At 43.0% G+C, this 19,222-nt stretch overlaps 1 protein-coding gene across 5 annotated transcripts in view; it reads right to left on the reverse strand.

Moving 5' to 3' along the window:
• Nucleotides 1-19,222, reverse strand: part of KIAA1549 — a 101,233-nt gene that overhangs the window by 15,758 nt on the left and 66,253 nt on the right. For 2 of the 5 annotated variants that reach the window (XM_081023933.1, XM_081023929.1), the window contains exons 9-14: nucleotides 17,813-17,990; nucleotides 13,953-14,134; nucleotides 5,450-5,494; nucleotides 3,220-3,422; nucleotides 2,015-2,139; nucleotides 1,367-1,381 (exon numbers count right to left, since the gene is read on the reverse strand). In XM_081023933.1, coding sequence (XP_080880059.1) covers nucleotides 1,367-1,381; nucleotides 2,015-2,139; nucleotides 3,220-3,422; nucleotides 5,450-5,494; nucleotides 13,953-14,134; nucleotides 17,813-17,990 — 748 coding nt within the window. The remainder of the gene's footprint in view (nucleotides 1-1,366; nucleotides 1,382-2,014; nucleotides 2,140-3,219; nucleotides 3,423-5,449; nucleotides 5,495-13,952; nucleotides 14,135-17,812; nucleotides 17,991-19,222) is intronic. The other 3 variants (XM_081023931.1, XM_081023930.1, XM_081023932.1) reach the window with 3 other exon arrangements.

The following is a 19,222-nucleotide window of genomic DNA, read 5'->3' on the forward strand; positions in this document are numbered from 1 at the left end:
TACAGGGTTGTGACAAACACACACAGAAAGAGAGAGAGATTGTAAGAAGACAGGCAAGGCCTTTAGATAACTGTTCTGTTCTCTGTGCTCATTCTTTGCTTAGATGTTGCTTGTAATGTTTTGAATTGTTCAACGATTCTCTTGTTTTCCTGTACTGTACACCAATTTGGGGGCCCTTGTTTAGGGCTCAACAGCAGTCTAGAAAGGCCCTTAAAAATAAAAAATAAACGGCTTTGTTTTCCTCTGGGCGACTCACACTGTTACTGGAATATTTTGAAGCTAGTTCTGCAGTGCTTTCAACATCTCTCTGTCTCTGTCTGTCTGTCTGTCTGTTTCTCTGTGTTTGTATCACCCTTGCAGCTACAGGTTTAAGTGTGGTGTGGGGTAGAGGAGAGCTGAGAGCAAGAAGCTCTTCTATTTTGTGGATGGAAAAGGGCCTACAATAAATACACAGAGAAAGACAAATAGAGGGCAGTTCAAACGCTGCACACAGTACAAGTTAATTAATTCCTAGAAGGTTTATCCACTACAGCCAGAATCGCTCCTTATGCCAAAAATAGTTTCACTGCACTTTCCAAGGCTTAAAAGGTTTTCCTTATAGAAGCCACATGATAGTTCTCAATGAACAGCCCATTTAATCTTCGACAAATTGAGACGATGATGAGATTCAAAAAGGCTGGAAAAGGCTAAACTGAGATGGACAATATAATGCTAAACGTTTTACATGAATGAGCCTTGTGTTCTTTCCCGCTTTGATGTGGCTTAAGGGCTAAATATGTGCATATAACAATGCCCCAGAATTGTTGTTGTCATTTTAAGGAGCACAGCAAAGCCTTTTTTAGAAATAGGTAACCACACACATGAAATTCTGTAGGGGGTGAAAGAAGCATTTGGAAATACCAGGTGGGAAAACAGTTCAATCACTTCTGGCTACCCCATTCTATTTTCCCCTTCTCAAATAGGCCTTGTTTATGAACAGTGGGGAACTATTACACCCATTAACATGTATCACATAGAAGGGAGAGGAACAGTTCAGCAACGGAGCCCATGTTTTGCATGCAGAAGGCCGAGTTTCAGTTCCTGTCGTCTCCAGTTGAATAGCTGGGTAGCAAGTGATGTGACAGACAAGAGAGCCGCTTTCAGCCAAGAATAGGTAAAACGGAAGCAACTTCCTATGTGCATATAATTAGTTTATCCTTTACTGGCAGATGGGATGCCTTTAATGGTTCCCATTGGCTAGAACATGAGGAAACATCCAAAAGCCAGCCCTAGCTATTAGGCACTGAAAGCCAAACCCTCTCCACACACATTTACAATTAAGACTCTCTCATCTTAGGCTTATTGCACATTTTTAGGGGAAACTTACCCACTCGGTTTACTCCTGGAGCATCAAGAGAAAGATAAAAACAGTGTCATTATAATTCAGCAAGTAGTGACAGAAGGAGAGACAGATGCTCCCAAACAGAACATAGGTATATCAATTTCCAAATTTCTACAAAAGGGAGTTGATTCAAATGTTTAAAAAAGCAAATGGCACAGGTTTTTTTATGAGTGTGCACTAGCAATGCAGAATGAATGCATGCTTCCATGATGCTTCACTGTGAGATACACAGGGGTTGTTTTTTTTTGAGGTGTGACTGCTTTAAACCACCTATCACCATCACCACCTGCATTCTGGAGAAATGGGACTGCATTTTGTTGTTGTTTTTAAGGACTGAATCAGATATGAATGACTATAGCACTGGGATAGAATACCACACAATTGTACAGACATCATGGCTTAATACTCTGTAAGCTGTCCGTTGAGTGTGGCTTTATTCAACTGCATCATTTAAACGTATTTCTCTGTTCTGTGATGTCAATTTGCCTTCTAGCCGTGTGGTATATATAAATAATAATAATAGATGCATTTCAAGCTGCGCCCAGACAAATGACTCAGCAGATTCCCTATTCCTAGCACACCTGTGTGAATGGAGACAGGAAGAAGAGTGTGGTGCATGAGAAGGCAACATACCAGACTTGTTGACTCTGTGTGGCTTCACTTCATTTGCACCTATCTGTGGTCTTGCAGGCCCTTCTCCTGTTTCTCGGCCACTGGACTGCTCACTTGCTGTGGAGTCAGCATCTGATGGGGAAACTCTGCAGGCATCAAACAAACAAAAATTAAAATAGCAAAAAATTATTTTGCATGTTTAGGTTTTACCTTTCTTCCATGACAGAACCTAAGGTGGTACACAAAGTGTTCTCAGGTGGCTTCTCATTCAGACACAAGACCAGACACAAGACTTGTTTAGCTTCTGTAAGTTTCTATTCCTCTGCATTGTGTTTTTAACTGATTTAATGTTATGCAGCCTGCTTTCAAAGTGCTTTCTGTTTTCTGACTCTATAGTTCTGTTTTATTAATTTATGTTGTTGCATTTTTACTGTGGTGGTGATTTTTATTTTATTTTAAAAAAACATGTTCTTGTTTATAATATAAGCCACTGCTATACTTTGGTTGTATGCAAGCCTATAAATAGTATCAATCCATCCATAAACTAAAATAGACCCTCCATATACAGAGGCAGCCAACCTCTAGGAACTGGGCTCACTGTAGCTCCCTCCCACATGCTAAACATGCACTGGCTAAACATGCACATGTGCTGAGCGCATGTGACCCTTAGCAGATACCCACCCTGAGAGCACAGGCATTTGGGGGGAAGAGCTGAGCCAGCACACAGGGGTGGCGTCAGGGGTGGGGCCAGGAAGCACTTTCTCTTAATGGCACAAAGGGGGCTTTTGTGGCTTGCTAGTCTTATGGTCTCCATGAGAAATCCAATTTGGAATTGAAATGAGCATTTAAGAGGTGAACAAGGCAGGGATTGAAATAATCACCTTGGACTTTAGCTATGAATTGACTTCTGTCAGTTTACCCACCAGGTTGTAAAGGCTAGAAAGATCAGACAGTTTAGCTGTGCAATCACATTTAGTGCCCACATGCCCACTGCCTATCCTGGCTCATCTCATACTTCTAAGTGAAAAATCACTACAATTAAGAAGCGCAGGAGAAGAACCTAAAAAAAGAACGAGACACAAATCCTAGTGGATTAATGTAAAAGGCAACTTCCTGAGCAAAGGCTATTCAAACTGAGAAATAAAAGCCCTTATGAAGCAAAAATAATCCCCCATAACTAATTAACTTTAATCCATGCCAAGCAGTTTCTCATCAACTGAACTGACCTCCCTCTGTGTCGGACATTCTTGGATGGCTTTGAAGAGATCTTTGCTTTGGGGCTCGGCAGGTCACCGTTTTCGGAGGGTGTGGTGTCCTTAATTGGTCCCGGTAGAGGAGTTGGCTCATGTATGATCAGGATGTCATCTTTGTTGTGCTGCCCTAAATGCTGCTTTGCAAAATCAAAGCCCTTCACACTGGGGGCTTGCAGCTAGAGTGTTAAAAAAATTAAAAAGGGAAGACAAAAAATAATAATGAGCCAACATGGTAAAACATGCAAACTAAAATCTGGCTGGTAAGTCCTGCAGGATGACATAATACCACGAAAACAGAACAGAAATACATGAACTACGGGGGGGGGGGGGGAGAGACACCCTGAAAGTGTGGATGTGATCTGGATTTTTGTTACACAAAGTTAAACCACTTCTGCTGTCCAAAATCACTATCTTGTGAAAGAGGTCCTGAACCGCCTCTTTGAACAGTGTCCAGAAGCAAAGCCCTAAAAAAGGGACAAACCCCACAATGAAATACAAAGTGTGTGTCTACAATGTCCAGAGGCACCTCTCACACACACAAAAAAAAAAAACAGCTGCAGAACATGTTCCCTATAAGGCAAATTATGGGGAAAGGAGGAAGATATGAGTAGGTGCTATAGAGATGCCCAGAGGCTTGAGAGGCCATTGGGCACCATTGCCTCCTCCCGCAATTTCGCATTTCTGCTTTGGGCTCACCTTCCATTTGCTCATAATGAACTAGTTTGCATATCACACTAAGTTACACTTTCTTCTGAACCACAGCTTAAACCCAAACAAGCCCCCAGCCTCCACGGATGCTGTTCATGGTACAAGCGACCTTACAGCACAGCATGCTGCCTTGTATGAACCCGGATTGTGGTTTGTTTGAAACACCAGTGGTAAATCCAAAATAAGCCATGGTTTACTGCTGGCTTATTTCTGGCAATGGAAAACCATGACGGAAACCAGAGCACACAGAAACATCGTTTACCTTCCCGCCACAGCAGTACCAATTTATCTACTTGCACTGGTGTGCTTTCGGACTGCTAGGTTGGCAGGAGCTGGGACAGAGCAATGGGAGCCCACCCTGTCGTGCAGATTCAAACTGCTGACCTTCTGATCGGCAAGAAGAAGAAGAGTTTGGATTTGATATCCCGCCTTTCACTCCCTTTAAGGAGTCTCAAAGCGGCTAACATTCTCCTTCCCCTTCCTCCCCCACAACAAACACTCTGTGAGGTGAGTGGGGCTGAGAGACTTCAAAGAAGTGTGACTGGCCCAAGGTCACCCAGCAGCTGCATGTGGAGGAGCGGAGACGCGAACCCAGTTCACCAGATTATGAGTCTACCGCTCCTAACCACTACACCACACTGGCTCTCCAAAAGACTCAGTGGTTTAGACCACAGCACCACCCGCATCCTATAGACTGGAAAGAAGGGCAGAGTTAAAGTGAGTGGCAGGTAGAAACTACCAGTTTAAAAAAAAAAGGCAGTTGGGGTGAGGAGTGGTTGTGAGAGACAAAGTGAGAGGCAATGGAAATCTACGTAGAAAGCTTTAAACTCTGTATATACTACGTTCTTTTGTAAGATATATGTTTACATTATAACATAGTGTTCTGGTCAAGGTAGATGGTAAGATAAGCCTATTTCACCACAATGTCTTATGTAGATGTATTTGAGTAAGAATATAAAGGGAGAGCCCTACAGCTCTCTATAAAGTCACTTACGTGGTGTTATTAGGTATTTTAAGAGATGTCTGGGCACAGCAGAGTAGCTGTGGGACTGACCTTTGTGACCACCTGAGGACAGGACATTGTAGGGGACCCCAGGAACATCACATAAACAAACCACGATCCGGGTTGACCCGTCACAGCAAACCAGACTATGGTGTTGCTGTGCCACATGCAGCACCCAGACGGGTGAGGGAAGCCGCACACAATGTGGGAAGCATGTTCATGATTAACAAACTGTGCCTTAGAGTGCAAGAGTGCAAAAACAGTTCATTCTCATTTATTCAATTAACGGGGGGGTGGGGTGTCGTTCTTAATGCAAACCTGAGATTTCCAGAAATGCAAACGTGTACACATAAATCAAATAAACAGAAATGTCATTCATGTGTTCTATTAGTTATGTTTATGAAAAATAGCATGGAATCTTTATTTTTTTCAGCCACACAACATTAAACAAAACGAGTTGCTTAGTGCTGAACAGTATGGTGTTCCCCCTACCTTGTCTGTATTGCATAACAGGTTGGAGAAAGCTGCACTCTCAATCTGAGCCAGCAGATGGGGATAATAAGCATTAAAGGCAAATATGCTTTCTGTCTACTTCCTTGCATATTATGCAGACAGCTAATGCAATCAGGCTTTCGGGTCAATAGTACAGACACAAGTAGGACCCTGCAACAAAATGTTGCAGTGGCTCTCCATCCCTTAACAGGAGTGCTCCACTTCAGGATCCCAGCCAGCCAGGCATATTTTCCTGTGGGATATTATAAGCTCTTAGGGAAATGGTGGAGAACCTGTGGCCTGTTGTTGGATTTCTAACTCCCATCAGCCCCAGCCAGCATAGCCAGTGGCCAGGAATGATTGGAGTTATATGGGAGCTGCATCTTGAGAGCCACAGATTTCTCACTCCTGTCTTGGGGACTTAAAAAAGTCAATTTACTCTTCCCCATCCCAATTTCCCATTCTTCTTTTCCAGCCGACACTGTGGGAGCACTAAGCATGCTCAGTCGTTATGGATGGCAGCTAACAGATTGAGGTTGACTCCTGACAAGACAGAAGTACCGTTTTGGGGGGACAGGAGGCAGGCTGGTGTGGAGGACTCCCTGGTCCTAAATGGGGTAACTGTGCCCCTGAAGGACCAGGTGCGCAGCCTGGGAGTCATTTTGGACTCGCAGCTGTCCATGGAGGCGCAGGTCAATTTTGTGTCCAGGGCAGCTGTTTACCAGCTCCATCAGGTACGCAGGCTGAGACCCTATCTGCCCGCGGACTGTCTCGCCAGAGTGGTGCATGCTCTGGTTATCTCTCGCTTGGACTACTGCAATGCGTTCACCTTTGAACGTGACCCGGAAACTACAACTAATCCAGAATGCGGCAGCTAGACTGGTGACTGGGAGCGGCTGCCAAGACCACATAAGACCGGTCTTGAAAGACCTACATTGGCTCCCAGTACGTTTCAAAGCACAATTCAAAGTGTTGGTGCTGACCTTTAAAGCTCTAAACGGCCTCGGCCCAGTATATCTGAAGGAGCGTCTCCACCCCCATTGTTCAGCCCGGACACTGAGGTCCAGCTCCAAGGGCCTTCTGGAGGTTCCCTCATTGCGAGAAGCAAAGCTACAGGGAACCAGGCAGAGGGCCTTCTCGGTAGTGGCACCTGCTCTGTGGAACACCCCCCCACACCAGATGTCAAAGAGAACAATAACTACCAGACTTTTAGAACACATCTGAAGGCAGCCCTATTTAGGGAAGCTTTTAATGTTTGATGGATTACTGTATTTTAATATTTTGTTGGAAGCCGCCCAGAGTGGCTGAGGAAACCCAGCCAGATGGGCGCGGTATAAATAATAAATAATAATAATAATAATTGTTGTTGTTGTTGTTCACTGGGTTTGTTTTCCTTGTGGGAGGTTGCCCTTTTATGTTTGTTTTTTTTAAATGTACTTCTGCATATCCTAAGATGCGCCCCACCATGCTGATACATCCGTCATGCTTGTCAGTGGGTCACAGTTTGCTATGAATATGTGCCATTACCTCCACTTCCTCTTTTCACACTAATTTATGTCACATTCAAAGTGTGCGTTTCCAAATTTACACCCACAATTTCCTGACTTGATTCTGGGAAACTTGCAATTTTGATGATAAAAATCATCTTGTCTGTTATACCCAATCCCTTCATTGCTTTTATTAAAAAAAGAAAGAAAGAAAGAAAAGACCAATGCTTTGTGATTGTTAATGTGTTCAACTAAGACAGAGAGACCTGAATTTGAATTGCCACTTAAACACCAAGAAACTTTGAGAGAATCATGCTATTCTATTTCACAGGCTTGGCGTGAGGGTAAAGAGGCAGGAACCCGTATACACTACCCTAACCTTTTTTGGAGGGCAAGATAAACATGTGATAAATAACAGAAGTGAGGGCCGTGGCAAAACATTGCATTGTCAAGTTCTTCTGCTTGGAACCCACAGATTCCAATCCGTTTCTTCCTCCCATAAGAATGGCCTGCAGGGTCAGTGGCCATGCAGATGCCTACGGGAAGCGAACAAGCAGGGAACAAGCTCAGTTGGTAGCACATGAGACTCTTAATCTAAGGATCGTGGGTTCAAGCCCCACGTTGGGCAAAAGATTCCTGCATTGCAGGGAGTTGGACTACATGACCCTCGCGGTCCCCTTCCAACTCTGCCATTCTGTGAGTCTATGTGCAAATAGCACACAGGTTTAAGATTCTGATTTTGACCTTTAAAGCCCTATGCAGCCTAGGACCCACGTACATATGGGACCGCCTCTCCTGGTATGCCCCGCGGAGGACCTTAAGGTCCACAAATAACATTTTGGAGGTCCCAGGTCACAAGGTGGTTAGATTGGTCTCAACTAGGGCCAGGGCCTTTTCAGACTTGGTGGAACGCTCTGTCACAAGAGACTAGGGCCCTGCGGGACTTGACATCTTTCCGCAGGGCCTGCAAGACAGAGCTGTTCCACCTGGCCTTTGTTTTGGACTCAGTCTGAACCTTATGTTTTCCTCCCCTTATGGTCTTGATTTATCGGCTACTTTTAAAATGAGGCTGCATTTTAAGTTGCATTTTAACTGGAGAACTGGGGGTGCCATTGGTACATATGGCTCTGACCACAGCACCCTGAGAACTTCTGAATGCCATCACTGTTTTCAAACTCATCTGCTGCTTTGAAAGCTTACAGCCTACTTCTGGTTTCCCTTCAGACTGGATCAGGCTACTGAGCTTCATCTTCTCTTCCCTATTAACTGGTTTTGCTTCTCGCAGGAGCGGCTGTGCAAACACTGGACTGGTGCCTGGGTGCCATGGTGGGCTGGAAGAGGGGAGAGGGAAAATAAACTGAGCTTGAATCCTGGCAAGGCAAGAGGCTCTGTAGGTTTGTGGTTCTTGTATCTGAGAAGTTGGGTCAATTGCCTACCATGGAGCAGGTACATAGTCTGGAGTTTCTCCTGCATTCAGGTTTGTCATTGGACTTCCAGATGGCCTCATGGTTTGGGAGCATCTTTAACCAGCTTTAGATGATAAAACAGCTGTGATCATTCAGCTTGATCAGTTTAGCCCAGGCAATAACCTCTGTTTTAGCAGTTAAGACTACTGCCGTTCTTTTTGTTCCTTCAACCAGGCCTTTGGCTAATTAATATTCTACAGCCTTTTAAATATGTTTGTGCTACTGTTTTGTTCTTTTTGTTTTAACTATTTATTTGTGTTTTCATCTTGCGAGACGCCCAGAGATCTTTTGATGAAGGGCGGGTTATAAATCTAATAAATAATAATAATAATAATAATAATAATAATAATAAAGTTCTTATTTTTGTTCGCTGCTTTGAGTAACAACACCTTTGTGTAAAGGAAAAGCAGGATTAATATATATTAATCCTGTACTCAAGTATTGGTACAATACATAGGCAATAACTGAGTAAGATAATTTACTTATTTTCCTGTAGATATAGGTAAATGAACATGTGCTATCAACGCAAGTATTATTTATATACGCACTCCCACGTGCAAAATGCCCTTTTGTTCTGCTTAGGATATGTACAAACTGATATGGAAACTGCCAAAGCACACTGCTTAATGAGTAAGGACCCATATCTGATCCCAGGAATAATAATATTTCAGCTTTGGCAGCTAATCTGTGAGCAGCTCTGGAGACCCTGTAAAAACGTCTTGGTGAATTATGACCTGGCAAAAATGCTAGTGTACACAGTTCTGGAAAACTGGTGGTGGTGGGAAATAGGAAACACACCCACCCACAAAACGGAGCTTTAAGAAATGCTTTGAATCCAGTTGTCTTTTAAAAAATCTGTAGGAAATTAAAAGCCAATAAGCAAAGCACTTGTGCGGAAATGACTTCAGTTTAGGGTCAGCAGAAACTCAGCCGCAGACTTTATATCCCAGCCTGATCTTCAAAGTGTGATAATAGATGCATGCTGCTATTCGTCAAGGCAACAGAGAGAAGGATAAAGGACAAATAAATAACAAAATATCTACGTCTTTGCATTCCTAGCTGCATCTGCAAAGGAATATATTTTACCATGAAGCACAATGTTGAGTCTTTGGTCAAGATACAAAAATCTCACTTGTGCCACAATCCTATGCATTTTCACTTGTAAATAAACCCTACAGTTCAAATGCATTCATTCAATCAATCATGAAAGTTGGAAAATGGCTTAGGAAGGAAAGGAAGGATTCCAACAAGTACCCTGAAGGACAGGCCGTGGGCTGTGGGTGCCATGAGGGCTATAGCACCACCAGCGTCAACTTTCATTGAGGAAGAAGAAACAGAGGGGGAAGGACTGACTGAAGTGTGAGAACCTGGGTTAGAAGGAGGGGATCTCCACTTTCCACCCCAACTTCAACCACTTTGGAAGTGGGAGCAGGGATGCCAACCTTCTTCCACAGCATAGAGCCTCAGTGGAAGCTGGGGAGGGTCTGATCAGCCATCAGGGGTGAGTGAACAGCAACTGAACTAGAGCCAGAACAGCCTAGAACCAGATCCCACCTTCACAGACCCACCTGCCGCAATGGATTACACCCTTGCAATCTCGTTTTTCCTGCAAGGCAAGTACTGTGAGTGACCACACTACACCTAATCTTTAAAAGCTTGGTAGGAGAGACAGGGAAACTTGTTGAGACATCTCCATTGCTTCTGTCCATTTCTGAACTTCTTGCCTTGCTCTCGGACTCCTAAATCGTCACTCCTGAACACTGCGCCTCCTGCCAAGCCTGGGCCGTTGCTTGCCTGACTAAAGATCTCATTCTTAATTACAAGTAAGAGACTCTGTCTCTGTGTTGGATGGGAGCCAGGGGGTGGGTTGCTCAGCCCTGATACAGAGTCATGTCTGCATATCAGCATATCATATTGGCAATTCTCAAATGTGACTGATTTGGGATGAAGCTTCATCAACTAAGAAAAAATCATTTCATCTGAAAACTTTTGTGTGTGTGCGAGTGCGTGCACATGCACACGCACCGTTGCCATTTAAGAATATTCATCTAGTTAAGGAAATGACATATTTCCACGCTGAAAATAGGAGAGGCAAAAACTGAAGTGATTTATAAATGTCACCACTGATTTAATTTTATTTCTCAAGGAAATGAAATCCTTATCCAACATGACAAAACAGATCACATCAAGGTGAAGTTCTTAAAATGCATGGTGACTTACAGAGTGGATCTTTAATATTTTACGTAGCTCTTTGAGCTAAAAAGGCTGCTGTGTCTCAGAATCTACTGGAGCAGTAAGGGCTGAGATTTATCCACCTTTCAAAGCACCCATGTCAGAAACTCACAGCTAGTTTTATTATACTGTTCCACCTACCTACAAATAGATTCGTTATAGGCTACATGAAGGTAGCTGTTGAAGACACTGGCTCCTTTTGCACTATGCCAGAGAAAGTCTATGACATGAATTATTGTATTTTACTCAATATGAATGTTAAGGGTTAGGGGGACAATAGTTAGGCCTTTATGGTCCTTTTTAATTTATGAGAGAATATTGTGACTCTTCAAGGTTCTTCATGTTTAATACTCACGTTCTACAGCTCACAGAGTCTACACTTATAGAAAAAGCCACAAGTTTATGCTAATATCCAAATGAAGAATTTTACAGATGAACTGAAGGAAAGGAGAAAAAAGTATATAGCATTCCACAGCAAGAAAGAATAAAAGAGTGAAAAATGAACCAAGCTGATTCAACTGTTTCTGGTCCATTTGTAAATGCGAAAGAGCTCTGAAGCATGAAAAGCCGTTAGCAGTTAGTGAACCTAAGCCTAAAATAGTATATTGTTCCAGGAGGAACCAATTTTCTTGAAGCCTGAGTTGACAGAGTACTTTGGGGATCGGACTGGAAGTGGCTTTGGACACTGATGATAATACAGGAAGAGTGGGATCTCCTTCCTAAATCTAAGCCTTATGAGGAACGGTTGAAGGAGCTGGGCATGTTTAGCTCGGAAAAGAGGAGACTGAGAGGAGATATGATAGCCATCTTCAAATATCTCACAAGGAAGATGGAGCCAGCTTGTTTTCTCCTGCTTAGGAGGGTAGGACTCAAACCAATGGCTTCAAGTTACAAGAAAGGAGATTCTGACTAAAATCAGGAAGAACTTTCTGACAGTAAGAGCTGTTCAACAGTGGAATGGTCTCCCTCGGGAGATTGTGGACTCCCTTTCTTGGAGGTTTAAAGCAGAAATTGGATGGCTATCGGTCATGGATGCTTTAGCTGAGGTTCCTGCATTGCAGTTCTGATTCCAACACACAAATCTCCTGGAAAAGATGTGCAAGTCCCTGCTTCAGACAGGTATATATGAAGACGGAAATTTATCTATTTGTGCGATTTCATTTATGCTATAATTTGCAGGTATCACAAACACCTTCAAATTGATCAGGATGTCCCCTTTCCACTTGTTTACAGGACTGGCACTATGGTCTTAATGCATGTAACACATGTATTCAACTCAAAGATTCCTAGGTGAATTCTGTAGTTTGCATTTAAAGGAGCTACTTCTTTTTATTTATTTTTTAAAGCCCTTATCCAAAGCACTGCAAGTGGTTTCAATACGTGATGGCATTTAGAACTCAAACCGTACACCTGCCTCTCCCAGGCGGAATTCTGCCTTGAATTATCAACACAGACAAAGGAAAGCAGAGAACACAGAAGTCACTGGTTCAGAAGTTCGTCTAAGGTTATAACTGTGACTGACCTCGATTCCACCATTCAGACTCAACAACGAAGAGAGAAGTGCGGGCTGTCGTTCATTTGTTCTGGTGACTTCACAACAGTAAACACTTTCTACCTCTCTCATCTTTCACATGATTAATTAAGGCCAGCAGAGAGTACGGCACACAGCACAGGACTCCTGCTGCCTACCAGTCTCTGGGCACAAGAAGACTGTGATGTTATGACTGCCACTCACACAAAGACCTGACAATCATGAGTACTGTGGTCAGTGCTTGGATCTATTCTCCGCAACCAGGGTGGGGAACTGCCCAGAATGTTTGCCTAACACAGCCTAAATAGCTGTAGCTTCTGCCACACGGCTGTACGTTGCAATCACATTCACATCATTGTGGCCCAGGGCTCGTGTGGTAGGTATTGGACTGTGCCGCTATACCATGCAGTCCTGCCACTGCTGTATGCAGTTAACGTCTCCAACCACAGTGTTGCGTGTTGTGGTGTGGTGCTTAGAGTATTAGACTAGGACCTGGGCGACCATGGTTCGAATCCTCACTTGGCCATGAAGCTCACTGGGTGATCTTGGGCCACGCACTGGCTCTCAGCCTAACCTACCTCACATGGTTGTTATAGGGATGAAATAAGGAAGGGGAGAACCATCTTGAGTGCCTTGGCGAGAAAGGCAAGTTATAAATGCAATCAATGCAATCAATCAATCAATCAATCAATCAATACTAGGAGAAAGACTAGGAGCAGAAACTCACAACCCCATTCAGCAATTATGACAAATTTTCTTCCTTCTGGAAACAGTTTAAAACCTTCTTAATACACATTAGTAGTACTGAGTTTGTTATGTGTCTGTATTCTTTTTCTTCCTTTTAAGCTTTCTATCAGTCATGACAAAATAAATAATAATTTCACTAATAGGCTGTTGGGTGAGACTTTTTAGTTTCATTCCTGTCTGGAACCTTATTGTTGTTGTTATTTTTGCTGGAGGAGGTGTAGCTCACAGTCTCACCGACCTTCGGCTAAAACATCTCTGCAACAAAATATCCTGCAGTTCTTATCTGTTAGTCAGAATGCATTTAAGGGCGCGAAGCCAAAACCCATTTTTACCTACTTTGGAGACCAAGAGAATTCTATCACAATGGATAGAAATAATTTGAAAAATTGGGGGACATGAATACATGCAGTACGGATAGTGTAAAATGCTGGGACCCACCCCCTGCCACATATACGCCATGCTGACCACCTTGTCGATATTTCCGCCTGTTCTTAAATTGTTGGAAAACGGAATAAACATACATGGAGACATTAAAACATAACCCGTAAGCCAGGTGTATATCTGTTTTGTACACATATTTTTTCCAATTCGCCCAACAGTCTAAACAGCTGTGTCAGAAATATTTCCTCAGAAGTGGCTTCTGGTCTCAGTAACTCACACACTAACAAACGGATACTCAATAAAAAGGTATCACCCTAATCCAGTTTTTCCTCTCAGACATGGAGGCCGACAAGAGATATATAGTCTATAAAGCCGAACTTATCTTATTTATCAACCATGACAACCAAGTCGAACAACAGTTGTTCTCTCGCTCTCTCAAAAGTATCATATGGGGAAATATATTTCAATATTTTAGTGACATAAAGTTTCAAAATGATGTTGACGGGGTTCCCTGGTCATGGGGAGCATCCTTCAATTCCCCAAAGAAGAGTTTGTCCTGAGGTAATACATGAGAGGAATCTCCCCTCCAATCTGTTGCCCAACAGCCTTGGTAACTCTAGTTTCCCCAGGACGTTCTCACCCATGTCTGGCGCCATTACCTTCTGTCTTTGCTGAATGTTGCTCATGGTGTCTGGCTGAAATTCCAGCTTATCAGAGCGGCAGAGCTTCCAGTATAAAATGATGATGATCAGAAGCACCACAGCTACTGGGACTGCAACGCCAACAATAATCCAGAGGTTGTTCTGCGACTCTGGAGGTGACTCTTTGACTCTGTCCACAGCTGCAGAAGAAACGGGGGAAAGCGTTAGAATATCCTAGTGGTGTGTGATCATAAGATCTCATAACTTCTAATGTATGTTAATTTTTCTTAAAAAAGTAATGGAGACTTGGATGTTCTTCTCACATAATCTCCATGTGGTCACTAAATGTTTGGTGGGGAGAGAAAAGACTTTACATACTCAGAAAAAGGACACTTTTTTGCATGCAATTATACCTGCCAACCTAGCAGTTCGAAAGCATGTCAAAGTGCAAGTAGATAAATAAGTACCGCTCCAGCGGGAAGGTAAACGGCGTTTCTGCGCGCTGCTCTGGTTCGCCAGAAGCGGTTTAGTCATGCTGGCCAGATGACCCGGAAGCTGTACGCCGGCTCCCTCGGCCAATAAAGCGAGATGAGCGCCGCAACCCCAGAGTCAGCCATGACTGGACATAATGGTCAGGGGTTCCTTTACCCTTTACCTTTATACTTGAGTGAGACAGAGCATGTCTTTGCTGCTGTGTTTTGCTTTTGGGTAGGCATGCTATTGCCATGTGACAGCTACATTAAAATACTGGCTTTCTCACTTATTGTATCTGGGAAACAAATCACATTTCTGCCATGTAAAATGAAAAAAGCTTCAGAATGAACCAAGCAGACCTCTTCCATTGTCTTGAATTGAGAGAGAGAAACACATGCACCAAGACTAACCCCTACACAGCTTCAAAATGACCCAGGAAGTTCCTTCTCTTGATAATGCAGAGAGGGCTTCCTGGCTTATTTTGGAGCTATTTTTCTGTCTCCCCTTTCATGTCTAAATTTCTCTCCAGCAGTCATCAACCACAGCGCTCACTTTACTTATTGGCTAAAATCACTGAAAGGCAAGCTCATATCTCACAAGTGTGTGCTTGCACATTTTGCTTTGTAACTTTCATTTTAAAGGAGCTAGACATTTAAAAAAAAATGAAAGAAAGCTTAGAGTCTGCTCCCCACCTACTGGCTCTGGATCTGGGACAGATGTACACTCTGTATCACTCACTCATTAGTCCTAGAAGCAACTGAATTGAAAATCAGGTATGATCTTGATTACAGATCTTATGCATTTACATGTATGGAGCTCACGTTCACCTTGAGCAAATCACATGGAGATCGAGAAATAGGGAGGGCTGATGCACAGAGACTGAAGCTATCCAGTGTGACACCAGCCAATGTGTGCAGATTACTTGAGAAAAGGCTACAGTGATAGGTTTCTAGGACCACCATTCCTAGCCTTGAATCCTGAACCTCTGAACTGTTGCAAGACATCTGACAAATGTTGCTTCTCTATTCACAAGTAATGGGGCAAGAGAAAACAACAGGCACACAGCTATTAATGGGTCAGAGATGGCTGAGTGCTACATTGAAAAAGACAAGGAGGGAAGGGAAACACCAGCAGCAGAGGAGAGAGAAGAGTTTTAGCAATGTGATTGGATGGCCCAATGGACAGATGTTGTTCAATGTGGTGTGTGTATGTGACTGGAGAGGTCCATGCCTTTAGGGCGTTGAGAATTTTCACAGGCGTCAATGGCCGCTGCTGGAGGATTTCAATGCAGCTAGTCTAGAGAAACTGTCTTCTGGGCTGCATGTTGACATGCTTTCTTGATTATTTAAGCTCTTATCATCTTTAAGAATTTACTGAAAGGGATATTTATTTGAACAGCAAATAATATGATTACAAGAATACAATAAAATTAAATCAAGCTTCTTCTGTAAGTCAATGCAATCGCAACCTCTTCTAGAACTCTGAATAAGGTATCAATATATATTAATAAACAGCTTAATAACAAGCTTAAAGGCTTAGTCGTCTTCCCTATAGCTACTCTTACAAATGTAGGATGCGGAGCAAGACAAATCCTTCACAGTTTTATATAATAAAATTGTTGTATTTATACATATTTAAACTATAATCTATTTTCATTCAAACAAAACAAAAATATTCTACTGCCTGTGAAGGGAAATAAAGCCACTTGTAAATATCCACAAATCCTTATAATTTGTGCAGGCATTACTTGTCAGAGATACAAATATAATACTGCCTCTCTAATATCCCAACCTCTCTGGAAGGCGTGATGGGGGCCAATAATCTGAGGATGAATTCTGAGGCTGTGGGTAAGTGGTTCCTATATCTGGGAATAAGGCCTACAACTCAATGGCTAGAAGTGCTTTTTACCAACTGTGGCTGCTTTGAAAGCTATGGCCATTCCTGGACCGGGAAAGCCTTGCCACAGTAGTTTGTGCGTTGGGTTACTTGAAGAATGGATTGCTCTGATGTGCTCTTGTGCGGGGCTTCCCTCGCAGGGCTTCAACTTCAGCTATGAAGCTCACTAATGATAACAGGCCACTCACTATTTCTTAGCTTAATCTACAGGGTTGCTGTGATAAGATGAGAGAGGGAAAACCACGTATTCCACCATGGAGGTCCCTGGAGGAAGGGCAGAATACAACTGTAATCAGTAAATAAAATAAAAAATAAACCTTCTCCCAATGCTGCTTGCCCTGCAGGAAAAAGCACAGTTCCCAATGGAACTTTCTTGAAAGAAAAGCAGGACGCATAAGGAAAAAAATAAATAAGCGAACCAAAAAAGGGAAATGCATTTTCTGTGAAGATGTTACATAACCAAACCCACACATAATTAAGCCTTGTGAGCCTTAGGGGTACTGAATCCTCCAATGTAGTTTACATATCCCTGCTGTTTAAAGCTATTTTTAATGTGAGGACAGCTCAGCTTCACACTGTTGTATACGCTCTCCTCTTTCTGATATTAACTGGAATCACTAATTAATCATGACACACAGCTTATATACGTAAGATAGACTGACTGATATGTAGAAAAGCTTCAGTCCTATGAATAATGTTTGAAAATCAAGGGAAATAAGTTGTAATATATGTTTCCCCAACTAATTTTGCCTGAAGTCATGTCTGTTATAATTTCTTCAAGGGGCATTCATATCTTATTCCTGCGTCCCCCTAAAGCAGTTCCCTCTTTTTTGTTGTGATGGCAGATTTTACATACAACCAATGAGATACCTTGCTTTATGTTACCATAATTCCAGTCTCCGTAAAAGGTAAAGGTAAAGGACTCCTGGATGTTAAGTCCAGTCTCAGATTACTCTGGGGTTGTGGTGCTCATCTCGCTTTACAGGCCAAGGGAGCCGACGTTTGTCCGCAGACAGTTTTTCCGGGTCATGTGGCCAGCATGACTAAGCCACTTCTGGCGCAAAACCAGGACACCAAAACCAGAGCCGAGCACACAAACGCCAGAGCGGTACCTATTTATCTACTTGCACATTTTGCGTGCTTTTGAACTGCTAGGTTGGCAGGAGCTAGGATGGAGCAATGGGAGCTCACCCCATCATGGCAATTTGAACCGCCGATCTTCTGATCAGCAAGCCCAAGAGGCTCAGTGGTTTAGACCACAGCGCCACCCGCATCCTTTCCAGTCTCCATAAGCAAACCCAAATTAAGTAGCATAAGAGGGGAATGAAGGCAACCGTTCAGATATTGCACTTAGTTTAGTGGGGCAAGAACGGACCACAAAGAGTCTCAGGCTCCTCCCACCCCTGGCATGGTGACAAGGGGTGACAAATGGTTGTGTGTGTCAACCCCAGCTTCTTTGAAAAATGCTGAACGGATCACTTATCACTGTGTTTCTTAGGAAGACTCACGCTGGGCCACTGGGCCTTGAATGCGGTATCCTAGAATGATGGCAGCCCTCTGAATATCGACTCTGTTAATCAGGTCAGATGTCTTCACAGCACCGAGCCTTTCTCCATCTTGGTCCTCCACAAAATACACCAGCATAACTGGGCTGTCGGCTTCCTCTATGCGTGACACGTTCACGATCTGAAATGGCACATCAACACACACATCACATGACTGACATTACTACACAGAGTACTGATATAAGAGTAAGAAAGTGTCGGTACCTGATCTGCTTATTCTCCCCAACCCACTGCTTTTGTATTTTGGTACAGTCATACCTCATGTTGTGTTAGGTTCATGTTGTGTATTTTCGGCTTGCGAATGCGGGTTTCGCTGCACGTGCGTGCACAGAAGCATTCTGCCGCTTTGCGTATGCGCAGAAGCGCTCTATTGTGCTCTGCGCTTGCACAGAAGCGCTGCTCTAGTTGCAGACTTTTTGGGGTGCAAACGACACCCCAGAACAGATCGTGTCCGCAACTAGAGTTACGACTGTATTTCCAATTGCAAAGCCTCATTCTAAACTGTAAATTGCCTTGAGTGTTATAGTTCCTCTTTACAGCCAGACCATATTGTCTGCCTCTGGCCGTTTCAATCTTTGTTTGCCTTTTCTGGAAGCTGCCTACCAGTTTCTTTGGATCACAACATTCGCCTCTGATGCCAATGGGCCTTGGAAATGTCCTGTATTTATCATAAAATGGCATATATAGCTTAAATTCTATATCAAGATTTACTCATTTTAAAGCTCTATACCTGGCTGCGTTATAAGACACAACTTTGATGCAGAGTTAGGGTCATGATTAATCCAAAGCCTGTGTGTGCAACGACATCAACTTTCAATATATTTCTTAAGAAATGCCCATATAAAATTGCGGATAAGACTTTCCATTGCTTCTGCTTTTGTAAAATTAAATCTAAAAAAGACATTAAGATACTGGGCATTTAAATGGGTGGGTTTTGTTCAGAAGCAGACAAGATAGGGGAAAATTCTGTATCAAAAACCTGACAAAAGATGTTGCCGTATGGGAAAAACAACAAAGTCTAGAGGCTGTATCCAACGGTGCCTTTGTGGTATGTGTTTCCACTTGAACAAGTTGGGACACAACTTCTCTCTGACTCCCTCCCCATTTATTTAAGTCCCCTTCCCCCCCTCCAAAAAAAACGCTGTTTCTTAGTATGAGGTACCCTCTGAAACAGAATGAATTATAACACAGGGTTGCAATGGGGGACAGGGGATAAGCAGCAAAATTTGGGTGCCAATATTTGTACTTTTGTGCTGGGAAAACCCTTCCCACTAAGTAAAAATCACAACTGGATACAGTGGTACCTCAGGTTAAGTACTTAATTTGTTCCGGAGGTCCGTACTTAACCTGAAA

The sequence above is a fragment of the Podarcis pityusensis genome (genome assembly GCF_964106645.2).
Source record: "Podarcis pityusensis genome assembly, chromosome: 10".
Taxonomy (NCBI): Eukaryota; Metazoa; Chordata; class Lepidosauria; order Squamata; family Lacertidae; genus Podarcis; species Podarcis pityusensis.